Raw genomic sequence first — 21,858 nt, 5'->3', positions numbered from 1 at the left:
TTTTTTTAACTAGAAAAGGTACATCCTGATTTATAAATATTTTTATTGCAATAGATACTAGGGTCAAAAGCTAACAACTCCTGCATTTCCAATTTCGATTATCATCCTTTTTAGGTCGAGCCTAGAGCAGCACATGCGCTGTTTGCTCGACTTTTAGTAAGGGGATTTTCAAAGTGCTACCCACAAGCTTTTCCTGGCCTCCCGCTCGCGCGCAGCCGCCACCTGCCTTCGCCATCGGCCTTTCTTATCTCTTCCTCGGCATCAGAAGAGACACCATTCTTGGTGAAAGATCACAGTGGGAGTTGGAATGGTTTGCACAAAGATTAGAATGCAGTTCCATTCTGCTGTCAAGATCTCCATTTCCAGATTCCTATCAGACATGTCATTGGCTCTCAGAAGGTGGTAAAATGTGCGCTTTGAAAAAGATGGGCCGGTATAAAGGTGAGTTTTTAAGTTACTTTTATGTACAATTGTTACACTTGTGCTCTGTCTGGAATTAAAGCTCAACTGCTTGAAAAATTCCAGAAAGCATTTTCTGGGGGCGGCTTCAAAGCGTTTAGCCTGACATTAGATGGCTGCTGGAATCTGGGCATCTACAGTGCAAGGGTCTGAACCCCACAAAGATGCTCATTGTGTACATGGAGAAAGGAGGGCTGAGCTGTCATCGCTGTCAGTTGTCTACAGAAGAGATGAATACATATGCACTGGAAGTGGCATAATATTATGTTTACTCCTTCGGGGAACAACACTGGAAAATATAGTTATTTAAAAAAGCATGTTGTATTCCTGTTTCTTCTCTTTCTGTATCACGTTGACTCTCTCCTTGCTTTACTTTCCTTGTTTAGTTACTTTCCTCAGCTGTTCCCTTGTCTTTCCATTTCAATGTCCATCTCTTCTTTCCGCCCCCTTTTCTAAGCCCGTCTGCTTTATAGCACAAACTCGACCCAAAGGTTGCGGAGCGCTTTACATGAGGACCAGTTACGTTGCACAAAGACATATTAATTTTTAGGTCTCGCCTGAGGCAGCGCGCATCACTCAGCCCCTCCACAGTACCACTCAGCCCCTCCGCAGCATCCCTCGGCCCCTCCGCAGCATCCCTCGGCCCCTCCGCAGCATCCCTCGGCCCCTCCGCAGCATCCCTCGGCCCCTCCGCAGCATCCCTCGGCCCCTCCGCAGCATCCCTCGGCCCCTCCGCAGCATCCCTCGGCCCCTCCGCAGCATCCCTCGGCCCCTCCGCAACATCCCTCGGCCCCTCCGCAGCATCCCTCGGCCCCTCCGCAGCATCCCTCGGCCCCTCCGCAGCATCCCTCGGCCCCTCCGCAGCGCCACTCGGCCCCTCCGCAGCGCCACTCGGCCCCTCCGCAGCGCCCCTCGGCCCCTCCGCAGCGCCACTCTGCGCCCCTCTGCAGCGCCACTCTGCGCCCCTCTGCAGCGCCACTCTGCGCCCCTCCGCAGCGCCACTCTGCGCCCCTCCGCAGCGCCACTCTGCGCCCCTCCGCAGCGCCACTCTGCGCCCCTCCGCAGCGCCACTCTGCGCCCCTCCGCAGCGCCACTCTGCGCCCCTCCGCAGCGCCACTCTGCGCCCCTTCGCAGCGCCACTCTGCGCCCCTCCGCAGCGCCACTCTGCGCCCCTCCGCAGCGCCACTCTGCGCCCCTCCGCAGCGCCACTCTGCGCCCCTCCGCAGCGCCACTCTGCGCCCCTCCGCAGCGCCACTCTGCGCCCCTCCGCGCCCCTCCGCAGCGCCACTCCGCGCCCCTCCGCAGCGCCACTCTGCGCCCCGCCGCAGCGCCACTCTGCGCCCCGCCGCAGCGCCACTCTGCGCCCCGCCGCAGCGCCACTCTGCGCCCCGCCGCAGCGCCACTCTGCGCCCCGCCGCAGCGCCACTCTGCGCCCCTCCGCAGCGCCACTCTGCGCCCCTCCGCAGCGCCACTCTGCGCCCCTCCGCAGCGCCACTCTGCGCCCCTCCGCAGCGCCACTCTGCGCCCCTCCGCAGCGCCACTCTGCGCCCCTCCGCAGCGCCACTCTGCGCCCCTCCGCGCCCCTCCGCAGCGCCACTCCGCGCCCCTCCGCAGCGCCACTCTGCGCCCCGCCGCAGCGCCACTCTGCGCCCCGCCGCAGCGCCACTCTGCGCCCCGCCGCAGCGCCACTCTGCGCCCCGCCGCAGCGCCACTCTGCGCCCCGCCGCAGCGCCACTCTGCGCCCCGCCGCAGCGCCACTCAGTATCGCCTTCGCACTAATACACCTCCTCAGCATCCTCTTCGCACCAGTCCACACCGCCACCACCACTAACCCCTCAGCATCACTCAGCATCACTCAGCACCACCTCAGCCTGCTCTTGGAATCTGGCATCTGTTGATTCTCCGCTAGCGTCTGGCCACTGCTAGTGTTATAATACAGGTACTAGTTCCCAACCTTCATCATCCGATTGTTTATGCCCCCTCAAAAAAAGCTTTAACAAACAACCATTGGAATAGGCAGAAACAAGTTGCCAGCATTGCAAGAATAAAGGAAAACTGAGGACATTTTTATTGTAAATACTTTTTTTAATATGGTCGTTCAGTTGTACATAATGCTTTCTTGGTACATATATAAGATAACAAAAATGCTTCTGACACTTTTTTATCATAACTTTTCAGCATGCTGCACAGCAGCCACACTTCTCTATAGCACAGCTTGAAGACATTGGCAAAGTCAATAGCTCTAGCTTAACACTTATAAGGCCCCAAAGGTGAGACCTATTGGCTATGCCAATGCTTGTTTCATAATATGGCCACCCTAGTGTAAAAAACCTAAATTATTGTTGATTGGGACAAGCTTTTCTCATCTTTATTAAAACTGTTATATCTTGGTTCCCCAGTTCCAGCTGCACTCACACTTGATCCCCAAACTGCCCATCAGCGCCTCATCCTGTCGGACGACTGCACCATCGTGGCCTATGGAAACCTGCACCCTCAGCCTCTTCAAGATTCTCCGAAACGCTTTGATGTAGAGGTTTCGGTCCTGGGCACACAAGCTTTGGACAGTGGTGTCCACTACTGGGAGGTGGTGGTCTCTGAGAAAACACAGTGGATGATTGGCCTGGCACATGAGGCTGTAAGTCGGAAGGGGAGCATCCAGATCCAGCCAAGCCGTGGCTTTTACTGCATAGTCATGCATGATGGCAACCAGTATAGCGCCTGCACTGAGCCCTGGACACGGCTGAATGTACGGGGCAAGCTGGAGAAGGTAGGAGTATTCCTGGATTATGACAAGGGACTGCTCATTTTCTACAATGCTGATGACATGTCCTGGCTCTACACATTCCGGGAGAAATTTCCTGGCAAACTGTGCTCGTACTTCAGCCCTGGCCAGAGCCATGCCAATGGCAAGAATGTCCAGCCCTTGCGAATAAACACCGTCCGGATATAAGGACTAGTGGAAACTTTTGGGCTATCATCAGGGCTATTGATATCTTTATGAAAGTAACTTTTGAATGATGTCTGTAAAACAAGAATTTGGTGAGATTCTTATTGTGAGATCCTGTAAAGACAATGGTTTTGTTGCATGTTTTTTTGTTGTTATTTGAGAACCACTATCTAAATCCGTTTAAAAAATCTTAATCCGTTTGGGACCAGACTTTGTATCATTTTCATATCTGAATGCACGCAAAAACACACCTCCTTAGGAACGCCTTTTTTATTTGCCATATTGCGTAATAGATTTGATCAAACCTCCTCTGACAGCGGAAGAGTCCTGAATCAGGATATGATGAAATTCACTTCCCAAATCACATAGGTGATTTCTGTTTGGGACGTGACTGATGTCTGTTCTTCCTATTCATTTCTTGCATCCAACAACACAAATTAAGTTTCAGAAGGCTCCGACTCCATACTAGCAACTTTATTATAGGCTCTTAATCAACAGGTACGTTACATGTTTGCAAAGCTTGATACACAACCTAATATTTGTACATTCCAGCGTCTTGGGACAAAGTTGTTTGAATAGAGGCAGAGTTCCCATAAATAGGTAAAGGGCACCCCACTATACACTACCCAATGTTTTAGGGTGAAAATGAGATATGAGGCCAATCCCGATGGGTTCTCTGTGGCCATTGAAATACAAACAGCAAATACGATGGCCTTATGCAAGGGCTATATTCCAATGATCATATATGCATTGGTCAGAAATAAAGCATGCCCTACATGCCTAATGCAGAATGTCAGCCCTTACTCTATAATCATCGGGCACCTACTGTCAGTTAAAAAAGATAATGTCCAATCTATGGCCGTCCTCATTGTCTAAACCTCATCAGTTATAACCATCTATAATAGCTCTTTTCATGGTGTAGTCACAGAGTGGGTCGTATTTAAGCACAGGGCCGAACTGAGAACACAAACCAGCCTTGGCAATAATGTCGGGCCAGCCCCTGGAAGGTGGGTGGGTGGGGTGTGGGGTGTAGGGGGGATGGGGGGTTTGCTGGTGAGAAACGCTGCTGTTTAAAAAAAAAAAAAATTTTATAAACAGGGGGTCGATATTGTATAACTGCAGCAAAATGGCCAACAGTAACAAAAACCGCCCCCACCGGTCGAAAAATGCCCCCCACCCTTCTGTCCCACCTGGAAAATCTGCTATGCCCGCTACAGATAGTCCGGCCCTGTTTAAGCATCTCTGCTAACTTTTGCTTTTATCAGGTAGAGCCTTGAAGTGGGACACCCTTACCCCCATGTCCCATGAGGCATTCTCTGTTTTCGCCCCACTAAAGGCTGAAATGGGAAATCTCCTGAAAACAACAAAGCGTGCAGGGAGCTCATTTGCTCTTGCTTCTGAATTTGTCCATCCCAGAATACCACCGTATAATTGTATATTTTATTTCCACGGTTGGGAGCATACATACTGTTGAAGCTAGAGAGTATTGCTTCATCATGCAACCACTTAAATTCCATTTTCAAGGTTCAGGACATTGCACGTTCTTTGTGAGGCCCAGCTAATTTACAGAATAGAACAACCCCTCAGCCCAAGAACTCCAAATCCTCTTCCAACCATTGTCTAGGTTGGCAGTTTCCATCTACGTGATTCTTCGCGAATGTTCTCATTCCAAGGCCCTCAATCCTTTGCCCCCATTAAAAAAAAAACTAGAGTTACACTAGCTGGACAAAGTTTAACCTTTTTCTGCACATAAAGCATTACCTCCTACTGACGTAAACACTAGCCCTCCACTACGGGCTCTTACAGACGTTTGGTATTATGATTTAATACTCCATTATAAACTGTATTAAAAAATAAAAATATATAGCAGTACATTGGTAGCTATTGGAAACACTGTGGCAACTTATAATAGTCTCTTAAGTAGTCTAAGGGCTACTATTGGATAGGTACATTTTTGGGATACTTGGGAGTCCAGGTGTTGAACATTAATTCCCTCTATTTGTACATGTTCCAGTTGTCACCCGACAGCTGATGCCAAACTTCCCACTGTGGTAACTATTTTCAATAGAACATTTCTGTTGGGTTGCACAAAGCAGTTCTTGTGGAGCACAGTTACAATTACAAACATTTTAGTTAGAAGCTTGTACTTTTGTTTATTTGCAAGCACTTGGTTAACAGTTCATACAATACCTGTGTGTCTTGAGAGGTATATGACAATGGTGTCTTCTCACACTTAAGATACTCAGCTCGGGGATGAAATAGTTGCGCTCTTGTTACTGACTTGCAGAAGTGCATAACAGACTGAGCTCGGAACTGTGGCTAAATAATTCTGTTCGTTAAAAGATTTACCTAGTTATGATTACGGACTCTGTGCTCAAAATTATGGTGCCAAATATCCACTCTGGCGAAGGAGGAAATAACTTAAAAATGAAATCAGTTGTTCAATGTGCAGGTGAAAATACCAGCTAGAATTCTGGCGAATTATATTACTGCCAAGACTAGTATAGCCAGATCAAACAGGAATCGTCCCGAACAAGTCCTCCAGACTCGACCTGAGAAGGGTACATAAATGGATGGAAAATTAGTTGTAGGAAGTGGGAAGGAGGGTACTTCTATCCATATGCTAAAATTGCATTTTGGTCCATAAGCTATAAATACCTCATCTAGATGATAAAGGTTTTTACTATGGAATCTGTGTTTTACACGGATCCTTTGGGGACTAAATTTAAAGGTGTGACCACAGGTGAGAATGGGACCCATATGTGGCTGACTCGTATAACCTCTCCTCTTTAGCCTGATGGAGGAGTCTTTAGCCTGTTGGATCAAGAAAACCCTAGAGAGGTTTATGTGGGATTCAGGTCAAAAAGAGAAAACATTCACTATATGCAGACCGTATTCTCCTATGGAGCTAATTCAAGCTATGCAATACTGACCTTGCTGGACATTTTCAACAACATCCGAGCCAGCTTGGGTACAAAACTGGCAGAAGTCCACAATGTTCAGGACTGAAACATGGGTAGAAGAGGGATCCATTACAGCACGAATGAGTGTTCACGAAGATGGAGTTAGACATCGGGGAAGTGAATTGCATGTGACAAGGAGGCATTCTTAGCAAGGAACCTAAAGATGGCCCTGACCACAGGCTACCACTGTAGAGAAAAAAGGTACGGCTGCCTTTGCATGTATAAAGGTGAGAACCAGAAGATCTCAAAATGGATAGCGGACAAGGTAGGAGACTAGGACTATGGAGGTCCCAGAAATGGTCTACTGTGAGACATCTTAGGGTTGAAGGGAATATAAGCATGTAGCCAACCCAAGGAAAAGTACAAACTATATCCCTCTCAGTACTATCAATAGCTGCAACTGAAAGGCAGTGGGCACAATAAATGAGAACTGGACATTAATTTCGGATGAGACCCCTATAAGAGAAAATGGATTTTAGAGAAGCACTAGGGAAGGGGGTTGTTTAGCTAATCTTTGATATACTTGCTAACAACACTCGAGATAGCATACAAAAGCGTGGGAGAGATGGCAAGATCTAGGAGATTTTGAAAATGTGAAATGGAGGAAGCAATGAGGCATCTAAGAGGGGCAGCGATCCACCCCAATATCAGACTGATTCACCTCAAAATATTACATAGAGCATATTTTCTTAGAAGTCGACTTTATAAGATTGGTCGGTCTGCAACCGGTACCTGCCTCACATGTACGAGGGAACAGGGAAGCACATACATTGTAAGGGGAGCCAGGTTGATCCAACACTTTTGGGAACAAGCATGGGAAGAGAGGTCAGGGGTAGGTGGCAAATCAATCTAACTGGTACCAAAAGATGTCTTTCTGGGATTCCAGGACAGGAAGGAATAACAAGATACAAGATGGTATTCTACTTACTGAGGCTAATGGTAGGTCAAGCTGACATTAGAAAACGCTGGGGTAGTCAACAACTCCACATTGGAGCAATGAAGGCAGGGGATGGATATGTTTATGAAGGCTGAAAGAGATATTGAGGCAAGAGGATGTCTATATAAGTTTCACAAAATATGAGTTCATGGACAGAGAGCATGTAGTATGCAGGGGAACAGATTACCTGGGGATAGGAAGAGAGACAAACCTTCATGCAGACAATCGCAAGACTGCAGGGATGGGATGGAAGAGACAGCGATGTTGGTAGAGAGTGGGGAGCGAAGATCTTATAGGTGAATTGATTGTGAACGCTCTGTTACAAGGGAAAAAAGTGTACATGACCATGAGATATATACGGAAAGCCTAAAAGAACAAACCTGCCATTGGCACAGTTATGGAATGTGTTACAAAATAAAAATCCATAATAACGTTTTTAAAAATCGAGTCACTTGAAGATTAATACACGCAAGCTCGAAGCAGGATCCCTTCGGAGATGAACTGAAGGAGCTAGTTCGAGATTACCAAAAAAAAAGTCCAGTTAGAAGCTTTGGAGAGATATGATACCAGGTTACAGAAGATATTGATGACTGGTTCTCGGCAATGAATCAAACACAGATCATAAATGAAAGGGCCTGTACGAGTGCCAGTGGGTTATAATGCCATTTGAGCTCTGAAAAAGGATCTGGTTCATGTCCTGGAGTATTTATTGCGTTTCATACTAGCTCAGACCTCCTTCCCAAGGTTTACTACAGAACAACGCTTTCTTCTGACAAACTGTGACCGCATTTAACACTGAAGATTTAATATTATTCGGACCTTTAAAATTTGTTCGCTTCTCCTGTTTGCAGGAAAACTGATGTTTGTTTCTTTTGAAATAGTGTCTGCAAGTCTTTGTGGGAGAACAGAATGTAAGTTATTCTATTGTAGATGGAGATTCATTACATGTCATTATTTTTCCGTAAAATCAGTCCTGAATATTATTTACAACAGAGAAAGTGTCGAAATGGTATAATTGAGTTTTGCTATAAAACGAAGACACTACATCAGGTGCTTTTAACAAGATTGATATTGCAGCAGCACTTTAAAAAAATGCATAATTTTTCTGAGGCTTTTGTTTAGAATGAAAATCTGTTTGTTTTCCGTTGTGCTCCATTGTACAATCACATTCAGCAGAGTTGCCAAGATTGTTACAGCCACAGAAGCATTCTTCTGGGGGCACCAGTGTTCTCCTCAGTGGCTCATGTGGTTGTTATTGCCATCGTAATGTTTTTTTGACCTAATAAAGAAGTCTTAATCATTGATTTTGTGATTATCTGTTTTCTCCAGACCTACGAGTCCTGGACCGTGTGTGTAATATGCTTCAGGTTTGGTATGGGGTTCAGTAGCCAAAGTATGGTTTGCTGAAACAGAAAACCTGCTTCCCTGCCTTATAATTTCTTATTTGACAAAACTCTACTGCTATTTACAAGAAAATACCGGAGCACAGTTTTAGTCCAAATTTGGCAACGCCACGTCCCAACATTTTCAAAAATCACGGATGTGCCATATTTACAATAATAAGACACACCCCTGTGCTTACCCTATCGCTGTCTCTAAAAAAGCTGCCTAGTGCCAGGGTGCCTGTGCTGTAGGGGCGATTGTTTTAGAGGCGGCACCTCCGCGTGGGCTTCCATTACTTTCTCGCAGTGCGAGAGGCAGAAACTTAGTCATATTATGAATACCATATTATGTTTCTGCTTCTTGCACTGCAAGAAAGCCGAAGGCAGGGTTTGGTTAGGGGAGAGCGGGTGGGCAGTCCTGCTCCAGGCAGAGGCAAGGGGGGGCTTAGAGTGGCTTGCCCAATGTTGTGGGCACTGTTTGGTTGGCCTGCATAGAGAAAATGGCCTCCCCATAGACTCCTGTGGGGGCGGCTTCTCAGCCAATCACAACTCTTCCATTGCAGCATTGTGATTGGCTTAGGTGATGAGAGGGAGGCTGCCTGCTTCCTCCAAAGAGCAGTCCAGAGAGGAGACACGACGCGTGACCGGAGGCGAAGGTAAGTTAAAAAAAAAAAATATTTAAATTAATCCCACCCCACCTTCCTGCACATAAACAATCAATAATGGCGATTTGTTCTTTCATTGTGTGTTGCAGAATGCAGCACACATACAAGGAGAAATTAATAATTTCTTCTCTCATCGCCATTCTAAGACCAGGTATTCACTCTCCAGCCTTTTAAGACAGGGGCAGCGTCAAAAAGCAATGGGTGTTGTGGTGGAACGCCCACTGCAATACCCATTGCCTGCCCCTTTTCTGCAGCAGACTGCGGCAGGAAAGGGGCATATTTGCAAGGTGAAGTTAAGCCATATTAAGTGGCTTAGCAACACCTTGTAAATATGGGGAATGTCGCAACGCCACCGGAGCAGCAGAAAAAGTGACACTCCAGTGGCGTTCGGGAAGAAATACACTAACTCCAGTGTTGAGTGTTTTATAAAAACATTTACTTTAACTTGCAGTTCACCAAGGTCCTTCTGAGGTGGCCAATTTAACGTAAGCAAGCAGAAAATGTGAAGCCCTGCGCAGAAAGGGCCTCACTTGTTCAGCATGTAGAAAAAGACACAGTGCAACTGTGGAAGTAACTAATGCCAAGTGTTAAATGGGAAGGATGTAAGATCAATAGAGAACCCATCAAATGCTAGCTGCTGTTCATAAAATATGGACACATAGCCTTCTTAAGATGAATATTGACCGGGTGTTCCATTATGTAATCGTGTTGTAACAACAATGTTTATAACTTATTTTTGCCACAGGTATGGCCTCCTAGTGCCGAGGGCTATCTGGACATTTTCTTACTGCATGTCTAGTTTTTTGGTGTGAGCATTATCTCATGACCCTTGGATGCACATAGACTGGTGCCTGCGTATATGGGACTATCTGAGAATATCTTGCAAGCCGGGATACTGCCATGATCCAGAGCCTGGTGGGGAGGAAGGCTCTGTTGTGAACTTACCAGAGGTTGTGGACCACCGCTAGTCTCCTTTCACTCATCGTCTCAGGTCACAAGTCAGTGAGGACACTGATGTGGGGCATCTCTCAAGCACAAATAACAACCAAAGCCAGATGAAGATGGTCATACATAGATTCAAATTATTATTTCTAGTCCTGTCTTTCTGGTATTCTCGGGTGAGGATTAGTCCATACTATTAACCAAATAACTTTTAATTACTAGTATACTGAGCAAAGTATTCTACTACAGTACTTGGCTTACAATAAAATAATTTGTTATATATTTCAGAAATATTGAAACGCTTTCCCTAAAAATGAATCTGAATATGTGACAAATATTCATATGAATTACAAAAATTTAAATTACTTTTAGGGTAGCTCAGTACACCTAAAGGGTTGTATTCCTCAAAGAGAAATATGTCGCACAAACATTCTCAATACTACTCTTAACCTTTTCCAAATGGTGTTAAGCCAATGGGGACCCTTCTTGCACATTGAATTAATCCTAGATGCAAACGCACCTTTATGCTGGTTTAGAACACACTTGAGCCGCAACATTTGAAACAGAATACAAAACCACGTTGAAAGTAGAAACTGAATGGAATTATCTCATATCAGGCAGAAAATGGACTGCACATAACATAGGATTTAACTTTTGATATCATGGACATATAGACATAACTGTATGTAGTGACACAGGACGTGATATAGAAATATGCTGGGAACCTGGAATAGTGTTACTTGTTTTAAGGAGCTCACATTTTATGAAAAAGCAAAAACAGAAAACGTATGTTATTTCAGGCAAACTCCGGAGCTTAAGCAAATGTACTGTCTTTTTACAAAGTATTGGCAATGTCGGGTATATGTAGCAGAGAAATAGACATCAATTGGCCTTTTTCGAATGAACGAAATTGGATTGGGTATTGAAGTCCATTTACTGCTGCAAAAGAAATTCTAGGTGTTTACCAGAGGCAAAAAATTAATCTTTGAGTGACTGCATGTATAATGCTTAACAAATTTGGACTAAAATGTGTTTCTCTTCACTACTTGGAAAGCCCTGCAGCAAGATGATGGTTGATGGCTGAGCTGGTCTCACGCCAGATGATGAAATAATATAGAAAGGCATTTGGTTAACAGCGGTCTAATGGCTTCTGTAGTAGGGGATCTCTGTGTATAGTCATAATCTAGTGAATAGTCCCGCCCATGTGCGTGGACCCCGGCAATCAAAAATAATCTCTTAAGTTGTCAAATCATGCAGAAACTGCAAAGACACTTAAGAGAGAATTTAAAGACAAATAATGCAGCCTACATCCACAGGCTACACTGTCCAGTACTTCAACTAGAAATTCCACCAAACAACACCACACACAACACAGCCTGCCCAGTTTCTACCATAGAGAAACTTGCCTCCACCAGTAAAAGACACTGGAATGATAGAGAGGAAGGCATGGACAGACAAGCAAAAAGATATTTATACAAAGAAGAGATTCCTTCTGTATCAGGAGCTTAAGGCTCTGGTTTTAGCAAAAGATTGCCCCAACCTTTTTATATTGGACAGTCATAGTCCTTAGAGAAGACCCCTCACTCACCAACCTAGTTGGTGACATGCTTCATCATCGGGGTCCCACCCCATAGGCCGAGTGCCTATAGGGTGTGCTGCGACACCTAGTTACAGTGGAGCGGGTTTCTTTGATTTTTATATGTGCAAAGGAGAATTGTGAAAAGTGTGTTAAAAAGGGGTCAAATCTACTCACACCAAGAATTTATTCTGGAGTGCTTGAACCCTTATTAAAATATATGTGGCACCAGTGCCTATTTAGGAAGGTTTAGGTGCTTCGAGACGTGTGAAAAAGAATAAAAATAGCGTAGTGTGCTATGTGAGTTATTTACAAGTTAAAATAGGTCTACATGTTTCAACCAATGGTAATATTATGTGGTTTTCGTCAGGACCGTGTTATTTGAACGGGGTGGTACACACACGCTAAGGCGTGTCCAGCCCTCGTCCAAAAGCAGACCATAAATAGCGGTCTGGTGTTAAAGTGCTTTTTCCTGAGTTCAGGAGAAAAACCTGTGAAATAGAAAACATATAAAAGGTTGGGTAAACGTACTGGGGATAACAATACAAGGGTACAAATTACTATAGTTATTGTGCTAGGTGAGTACTCGTGTGATAGTAAAACACCTCACATTTCAGGTCGTACCCGTGGTCTGTCTGTGGTAGTTGACAGAAGTGCTCAGGCGGAGTTTACCGGAGCATAAAGGTGTTGAAAATGATTCCAACAACTAGTTACACGCTGCCAAAACTGCACAAAAACAAAATTCCACCACCAGGGAGACCCATCGTCTCAGGGATTGGTTCATTACTCGAACCCCTGTCCTGTTTTTGTGATGTCTTCTTCAAAACAATGGTCCAAAAAACCTGCACATACTTACAGGATACAAAAAGTGTATTACGCCTCCTTGATCAGCTGACCGTAGATGATGATACCATCTTGGTTAGCTTTGACATTGAGAGCTTATATACAAGCATTCCTCAAGACGCTACCTTAGAGGTACTCAAAAGGGCTCTGGAAAAAGAGGATTGGACCTCAAGAACCCCAAGAGAATTCATCTTAGAATGCGCAAGACTGGCCCTGAAGAAAAACTATTTCCAATATGAGGACAAGATCTTTCTCCAAACAGGGGGCACTTCTATGGGCAGTACTTTTGCTCCCAGTGTAGCGGGTTTGTACGTTTACGATTTTGAAGAGAAGTACATCCTGAGCCAGCAAAACCCCTACTGTTCTAATATCTTACTTTGGAGAAGATATATAGACGATGTGCTGACAATCTGGAAAGGAAGTGAAGATACGCTATTAAGCTTCTTCAACTGGATTAACACAAGAGATGAATATTTGAAATTCACATATGTAAAAGACTTAAATTCATTGGTCTTTCTGGACCTCACCATAACGAAAACCAATGGTAAACTATCAACTGCCACCCACTACAAACCCACAGCCAAAAATAACTTACTCCGCTTTGAAAGTTTTCATCCTAGACCCCTACGGGAAAACTTGCCATATGGGCAATACCTACGGCTACGCAGAAATTGCAGCGAACTTGATGATTATAAACACCAGGCACAGGATCTCACAACCAAATTGAAGAATCGGGGTTACCCCAACAAAATCCTGATTAAGAGCCAAAAACGAGCCCGCAATCAACACCGAGCGGCCCTCTTAGAGGATACAACCAGAACAGAAGAGGAACCTCCATTAACATGTGTTACAACATATAACACGATTTCCAATGACTTAACAAAAATTATAGGAAAACACTGGAGCATCCTCAACACTGGAAATTTACATTGGGAAAAGCCCCTTTTCTCATATAAAAGGGCTAGGAGCATCAGAGATGCAGTAGTGAATACCAGACCAAAAACAACTATAACGGAGAACGAGTCTGTTTTGAACATATGGGGTCTGCCAAAAGTGACAGGACACTACAAATGCGGAAATTGCAGCGTCTGCCCCTTCACCAACAATGCTAAAACATTACAACTGGAACCCAACAAAGTATGGACGATCAGGGGGCATACGAATTGTAACAGTGAAAACGTGGTGTATCTGTTAACATGTCCTTGTGACCTCAGATACGTGGGTATGACTGGCAGAAAAATCAAGACACGCATTGGTGAACACAGAAGCACCATTAGGTGCAAAAAGACAAACACAAAGCTTACCGAACATTTCCTGTCGGCTGGCCACAGCGCGGACGATATCCGCTGGACAATAATAGAACAAATAAGACCAGGAACCAATATAAACCAACGCCTTTTTGAGAAGGAACAAAGGTGGGTTTACAGACTTGCCACCTATAAAACTGGGCTCAACAATAACATCCCATGGAACTCAGTAATGGGGTAATCTACCCCTGTTAATATGGTGTGTAAGCTAAATCCTCTTTAAACCACACTATGGTTCCACATATGATATGCAAGTTAATTCCTTAAAAAACCACACTATGATTCCACATTGAATACAGCAATCCAGGCTGAAGCATGTCCTGTATATTGTTGTTCCCAGAGTCTGATACCTCTTTAGCTCATTGTACATTGTACATTTTTCAGCTAAATATTGGTTTTACCAAGATCAATAAAATCAAATTCCCTCTCTGAAAGGCGCGACCCGCCCTTGAGCGCCGTTCGCGTTCATAATCACCTAGACAACCGAAAAACGCTGTATCCCACGTGACCATCGCGTCACACACAGCGTCATCCGGCACCACCCCGGAGCCGCGCACCGATTGGTTCACAGGCACCCCCGAGCCGCGCACCGATTGGTTCACAGGAACTCCCTGAATGGAGCCACACCTACCCAGGAAGTAACAGACAAACTACTTCTAGACGCCGTTACCGCTACGGGTGACTCCACGGGGCATTTCCGAGCACAGAACCAAGTAGGTTTAAAGGCCTGACGAGCAGAAGCCGCAAGTAAGTGCCCTGAATCTTAGAATTGAGACGTAAATAATGCGTCCCAGAGCCTCCACACCACTGGAGTCAAGCTAGCCGGGCTGATGAGGTGTTACCTCGAAACCGGTCCGGTCCTCGGATGCTTGATTCCGGTCTGGGAAAGATATGGCTGTGTAGTTCGGACTGGACTGTTCCCATGGGGCACAGGGTCAGAGCTGATTTGCATAAAGCCATTATCTAACCCAGGGTGGTGTGGAGTGCAAAAAACGATGGATTTAGGCCCAGATCATTGTACTGGGGTGAATGTAAGACATTGATCTACATTCGGTCCATCAAATTGTTTTTTGTAGTTTTCTCCCTGAGTGTACTGGGGTAGCTCAGACGTGGGTCCCAGAGCCTCCACACCACTGGAGTCAAGCTAGCCGGGCTGATCAGAGGTGTTACCTCGAAACAGGTCCGGTCCTCGGATGCTTGATTCCGGTCTGGGAAAGATATGGCTGTGTAGTTCGGACTGGACTGTTCCCATGGGGCACAGGGTCAGAGCTGATTTGCATAAAGCCATTATCTAACCCAGGGTGGTGTGGAGTGCACAAAACGATGGATTTAGACCCAGATCATTGTACTGGGGTGAATGTAAGACATTGATCTACATTCGGTCCATCAAATTGTTTTTTGTAGTTTTATACTCTGTGTTGCAGCTAAACAGAACTATACTAACAAAAGCACGGATAACAGTCCCTACCCAACCACTCCCCTACCCTATACTTTTCTCGTTGAAGCATCTGTTCCCCAGTTAACTAAAACAGTTAGGCAATGAAGCTAGGTGTGGAAACTGAGTGGTGGACCCCTCCATATATCCAGATTCTCAGTCTTCCAGAGTAGAAGTATTGGTGGTTGAACAATTTTTAAGATGAATAATTATCAGTCAGTCATCTAAGATTCTACTCCCATGTGAAACCATGTCCACCTGTCTGCAAAGTAGGTTATCCCCTTTAAGTATAAAGATAAAATGGCAGTTAATTTAGCCATTCTGCCCAGTATGACTGCAGCTTTGAAGCAATATAACCCTGACTTATGCGCATATCAGTAATTCCTGATTTTTTTGTTTAATTATATTTTTCCATTAATCAAAGCAAAAACCTCTGATCCTCACCAGATGCTCAGAAGATGAGGTAATAACTCTGCCAGGTAATCCCACCTGGAGGTTCACTAAGATTTTGCACCAAGCTAAGCATTGGGGCTCCACTAGTGTCCATGTATCCCTTATTAATAAAGCATGAATTCAGAATATGAACTTGTATAACCATATGTAGTAGAAACTTTTGTAGAAAGAATTAATAAGGTGTAGAAAAGAGCATTTTAGTTAAACTGACTCTATAGCCTTGTCTATGCCAGTTCCAAAGGGTTCGAGGCATGTGGGCTGCTGAATTCATATCTTAGCATTGATCGCCACCTAGTGTTGGGTCCGGATGTTTGCACTTTGTTGTATCACGAGATAGGTGACTCCTCCCCTGAACTACAGTGCGCATGGGCATCTTCTCCATCTTCAGATTGTTTTTTTCCGCCATTGGGTTTGGATGCTATTCCTCAACTCCAACTTCGGAACGAAACTTTTCAACTTTCTAAGGCCAAAAGGCCTTCTACCTCGACAGTATTGTTCTCGTTCGGTAAACCTTTTACTCGATAACTCTTTCCATCTCGATCCGGTCGTCGACGCGGGCCGCTGGGCCTTTTCGACGCACGTGGGCCTGCTGCCGATGGAAAGGATCCCATTTAAAAGGTGCCCACAATGTCACTCCAAGTTCCCACATACTGATACACATACAGTATGCAACAAGTGCCTCTCTCCCGAGCACAAGGAGGAAAACTGTCCAGCTTGTGCTCAGTTCCGGTCGAAGAAGACTATCCGGAACGAAGGGCCGCTAGACAAGAGATGCAGCGGCAGGCACCGGAACCGGAGAACATTTTCGATGACGAACACGACCTCCCAGAAGCGGCAGACTCTGACCTCGAAATTGTGACCGTAGAAGCCCCCGACCCCGCTTTCATCTCAAGACGAGGCTCCGGTTGAAGCATCGCCTAAAGGCCTTAGCCAAGATCGACAAACTCCTTCAGAGACCCCACCTTCCGGCTTTGCTCCGAAGACCAAACCCAAGCCTTCTGAGACCCCGGGAACGAGCTACACTCTTCCCAAAAAGGCCGCCAAACCGAAAAAGGTTGTCGAGCCAAAGAAAATCATCGCAACAAAAAAGGTTGTCGATCCCAAGAGAATATTCGACCAGAAAAAGGCTGTCGAGCCAAAGAGTGTCGACCTTCCAAAAACAGGTCACACTAAAATTCCTGGTAACCCGAAAAAGGCAGCTGACTCGACGAAAAAAATGGTCGATCCGAAAAAGGTTATCGAACCGAAAACACCAGTCTTCCAGAAGAAAGGTATCGAACCGAAAATACAGGTCGATCTAAAAAGGTTATCGAGCCAAAAAGCACGGTCGATCCGAAAAAAGTCGTAGAACCAAAGAAGGTTGCCGAACCAAAAAAGACGGTAAAGACGAAACACGTCTAACAATAGAAAGTTACCGACCCGAAAACAGCAGTCGAGCCAAAAGAAGCTCCTCAGCCGAAGGCCCTCGAGCCAAAGACTCATAAACAAGTTACTAAGCCAAAGTCATCGGCGACAAAACCACGGACAGTTGAGGAAGAACTTTTCCACCCTGATCCAGTGGAGGAAGAACAACCTAAACTGTATATAGACCCTAAAACAGCACGGGTAACTGTTTACTACAGGAAGAAGAGACCTTTGGACACTGACACTTTTTCCCCTGTTCCTCCAAAGAAGAAAGACTTTGCAACATCTCCCTCAAGGCCCTTCACTCCTCCTCCTTTCTTTCCTGACATGCCTTATGTACCTTACTCTCCTCCACATTATGATGAGACAGAAAACATAGGGGACGATCCTCAATATAACTTTGTAGACCCTGAGGATCAGGATGTACAGGATAACACATGGGATGACCAAATTGACCCTTATGATACATACGACCCACAACCCATCCCTGACACCTCTATATATCCTACAAAGCTGTCGCATACTGATGACAACATTGTCTTTAACCAACTAGTGGATAGTGCAGCTAAATATCATAATGTAGCCATGCACACTGACCCAATAGAAGAGGATTTCCTATTCGACACTTTTCCTACTTCAGAAACAAGCGTACGTATACTTCCTATGTTAAAAGGGATGCGCCAGACATATTTAAAGATCCAGCCAGAGCACGTGTCCTCAATCCAAGAATTGAGAAAAAGTATAAGGCAGCCCCTACAGACCCTTCTTATATTAAATCACAGTTGCCTTTAGACTCATTAGTGGTAGCAAAAGCTCGAAAGCGAGCTAATTCACAAACAGGAGACGCTCCCCCGTTTCCTGGACCTGGGGATGGTAGTGGCAGCATGCCTCCTCACGAGGAGGTGGAAGGCGAGCGACTCACCTAGCGTGCGGGCATGGATTCTGTACCTCCAGGCATGGGCTTGGGCAGAATGGACTGCCATAAGGGGGGAGGAAACTGTAGGGCTCCGAAGAGAGCCTATGGCAGAGCACTGGGAACACATGCTTAACGCCCTACAAGCAGCAAGAAGCACCGTGGGTGAGAGGGTGGCAGGGGACTAGGCAGGCATACTGGGCGACTGGTGGGGTGCAAAGCGGACAACACACCTGACGCTTAGGCTTGTGCACAACACAAAGCTGCGGAGAGAGAGCAGTGGAGGCTGGAGGCATACGCTCTTGGGAGGAGAGAGTGGGGGGGGGGGGTGTAAGCCGGGGGCCGGGATGGGGAGGCGGTCGAAATGTAATGTATCTCTGTGACAATGCCGCAGTTTGTTGTTCCTGTTGTTGCAAATGATTTTTTGAAGTTCTATATATATATATATAAAGTTCATCTCTGTACACAGGGCTGGAGCTTATAGGCTCCCTTATGCTAAGGATGTGCCCAGACGCATACGCTAAACTCTGTGATATCTATGTGTAATGTTGCAGCGCCTCACGGACATGTTACTCAGCTCGTGTACCGACAATTTGACACAGTTGAATAGCTGTAATGTTTGCAATGCCACATTTGCTGTAATGTCTAACCTCTTCGAGGCTATTGACGGAACCGTTCCGTCACGGCTCGTGGGTGAGCTGTGCTCATGACGGAACGGTTCCGTCACGGCCCAGCCGCCGCGCCTGCGCGGTGCTGATTTCGCGCCTGCGCGGCTCGTTTAATTGAGCGGACGGGGCCGTGACGGAACCGTTCCGTCATGTGCACAGCTCACCCGCGAGCCGTGACGGAACGGTTCGGTCACCCGCGGAGCTCACCCGCACGCCCCCCTGCGACCGTTAGCGCTGCGGCGGAATAGCCGCCGCAGCGAAAGCTAAATATATAAATGCCAATAAACAGATTTGACAAAAAAAAAACAGGAGATGCTCCCCCTCCTGACAAAGAGTCAAAGATACAAAAGATTGGCATCCCAAACAGCAAACACTTGGAGAATTGCAAACACAGGCTCTATTAGCATGATACGATAGAGCACATTATGACCAGCTGGAAGGTTTACTACAACACCTCCCAGAACCATTCAAATCTAAAGCTAATGACCTAGTACAGGAAGGCAAATTTATAACAAATGCTTCCATTAAATGCGCACTTGACGCAGCTGACACAGCAGCTAGGTCTATTAACACTAGCATATTACTACGCCGGCATGCGTGACTACGCATTTCCGGATTTAAAAATGAGGTGCAGTCAACCATCCTCAACCAGCCAGTTAACCGAGACTTTCTGTTTGATCCTGCAGTAGATACCATCTTGGAGAAGATGAAAAAGGATACTGATACTGCTAAGTCAATGGGTGCACTTCAGTTTCAACAATCCACAAGTTCCTTTCGCCGCTCCTCCTTTCGAGGCTCAGGTACAGGCAACACATCAAAAACTTCCTCTACATTCAAAAGTAATACCCAGAGCACCTTTAATAAAGGCTCCAACCGGGGAGGTTATAGAGGCAATAATAACCAGGGCAGAGGACGTGGTGGCAACAACACCAGAGCCTCCACCGCCACCAAACAGTGACTTGCTCACACTCCCTCCAGACCACTCAACACCGGTCGGAGGCAGACTAATAAAATTCCTACCAGTCTGGAACGCAATTACCACAGACAGGTGGGTGAGACAAATATCCAGTATGGTTATTGCCTGGAACTCACTTCTACTCCACCCAACATACCACCCAAACACCATCCTATGTCCCTGGAACATGTCACGCTGTTACAACTAGAGGTAACATCCATGCTAGAAAAGGGAGCCATAGAGCCAGTCCCTTTTCAACACCAAGGGACAGGAGTATACTCCCTATATTTCCTTATTCCCAACAAGCATTGGAAATGCAATAGGTCTCGCATTAGAAAAGTTGGAGCTATTGGTTTTGTAAATGAATTTTTTTTTTTATGTGTTGGTCTTGAAAATAGCCAAATTAATAGCTTTGTCATTTACAATGCCAATACTTTAAACTTTTTCAAATGTGACACCTATACCATTTGTAATGCAACATGTTTTGTATGTACGTGACTTAGATGTATTCATCTAACAAATACAAATGTCTTTTAATGTTTTTAAATAATTAATACTGAAATAAAAGTTCTTGTAATTTATAATAGCACGCTCGGTGATCTTGGAGACCAAACTCAGGTCATATTTGAGCGGGGGATTAGGTTTTTGGAAGGTTCAGCACTTGTTTGAAGATTCTTGTTATTATGTTGTTCACAAGGCTGTTGTCTTTCCATTTCTAATTATTCACAACAAAACAATTATTACCCACTGAACTGCTACTGTTAATCATTAGCACTGCCAATAGGGCGGCTAGTTTTAAGCATTTGTTAATTGATGTGTGTGATATGTTTAGATACAGTAATAGACAATTCAAAGAGTTGTTCAGCTACTACTGCTTGTTGCCTTGCTTTACTCACAAGAAAGTGTCACATAGGCAAAGAACAACATGCTACACAGAGACCTGGGCTTTGCGCAAGCTCTTTCATTCATAATTGTGATAGTCGCTGTGGTGCCTCAACTCTCATTTTGTAGAAAATCATTCCCCATTAGTGACCAATGATTGTTAAAATTAAAACAATAGAGTCCAGCACAGCACACTCACAGCACTATAGTACCAGCGTCCGGGATGTTCTAAGGAGCCTTAAACTGATGACTAATGCATGCTAGTGCGGTGAAACAAAGACAGCACTGAAATGCGTTAGTCTAACCCCTAATGTGTGGTACATGACAGGACCGATTAATCAGCGAAGGAAACATAAATGAATTAATACAATGCCGTTCCTTTGAAATGCGCGGGCATTCAGAGTCCACACATTAAACCAGAAGCACTACAGGTGCACACGATCACCAATGAAATAGCTCCAAGCCAGTGAAGAAGAAATGTTGGGGCTGCCTATGGAATGTTGCGCTTGTGCGCCTAGAATGCTGCAAGAGCTGTACTCTGCCTGGAGACGGCGCAGCCGCAGTAAGCTGCTCTGTGGTAAATATGGCTGCGTGCGAAGGACCTCGGGCCCCACTGCATGGAACCTCTCAATTACAACCCTTCTCAGAAATGCAAAAGCAATGCAGAAAAAAACCGGGTATATGGCAGCATTACTGGTAAGTAAAACAGGAGAAGCCTAACTATATGGCGGGCCGTCCTGTTTAGTGAGTCCTCCCTTTCCATGGTTCTGTTTTTACCTGGGAGGCAACTTCATGAAATGAATATTCAGTTAATTTAATAATATGAATGCATGTTTACCTGGAGGAAGCCTGCAACAGTAAAGCTACGTTTGAAAGGCGCCGTTTTACTGTTTCCATCTTCACACACGTGTGTGGCGCGGCTGCAGTAATGGAAATAACTACACACGTGATTTATTCAGTCCCAAGGGCTTGCCACTGGCATAAACGCGTTTAGCTGTCCACAAGTACTGTTTATCCAGCACGGAAAATAATGACACAGTATGTGTGTATGTAGAGCCATTGGCATAGCAAAGATTCCATAGGACCTAATGCAAGCAAAAAAAACAAGACAGAGGGAAGGCAGAGAA

General features: G+C 45.5%; 1 protein-coding gene across 1 annotated transcript in view; it reads left to right on the top strand.

The window, feature by feature from the left end:
- The window catches only part of TRIM62 (tripartite motif containing 62), a 92,761-nt gene extending 84,153 nt beyond the window's left edge, over positions 1–8,608 (top strand). The window contains exon 6 of the mRNA XM_086922202.1: positions 2,859–8,608. Within this exon, the coding sequence (XP_086778328.1) occupies positions 2,859–3,409 (551 nt within the window). The 3' untranslated portion in view covers positions 3,410–8,608. The remainder of the gene's footprint in view (positions 1–2,858) is intronic.
- Positions 8,609–21,858: the final 13,250 nt, after the last annotated feature.

Source organism: Lissotriton vulgaris, chromosome 5 (genome assembly GCF_964263255.1).
Source record: "Lissotriton vulgaris chromosome 5, aLisVul1.2, whole genome shotgun sequence".
NCBI classification, from domain to species: domain Eukaryota; kingdom Metazoa; phylum Chordata; class Amphibia; order Caudata; family Salamandridae; genus Lissotriton; species Lissotriton vulgaris.
Note: the sequence above shows the minus strand (reverse complement) of the source record. Positions and strands in the feature narration are given on the sequence as shown.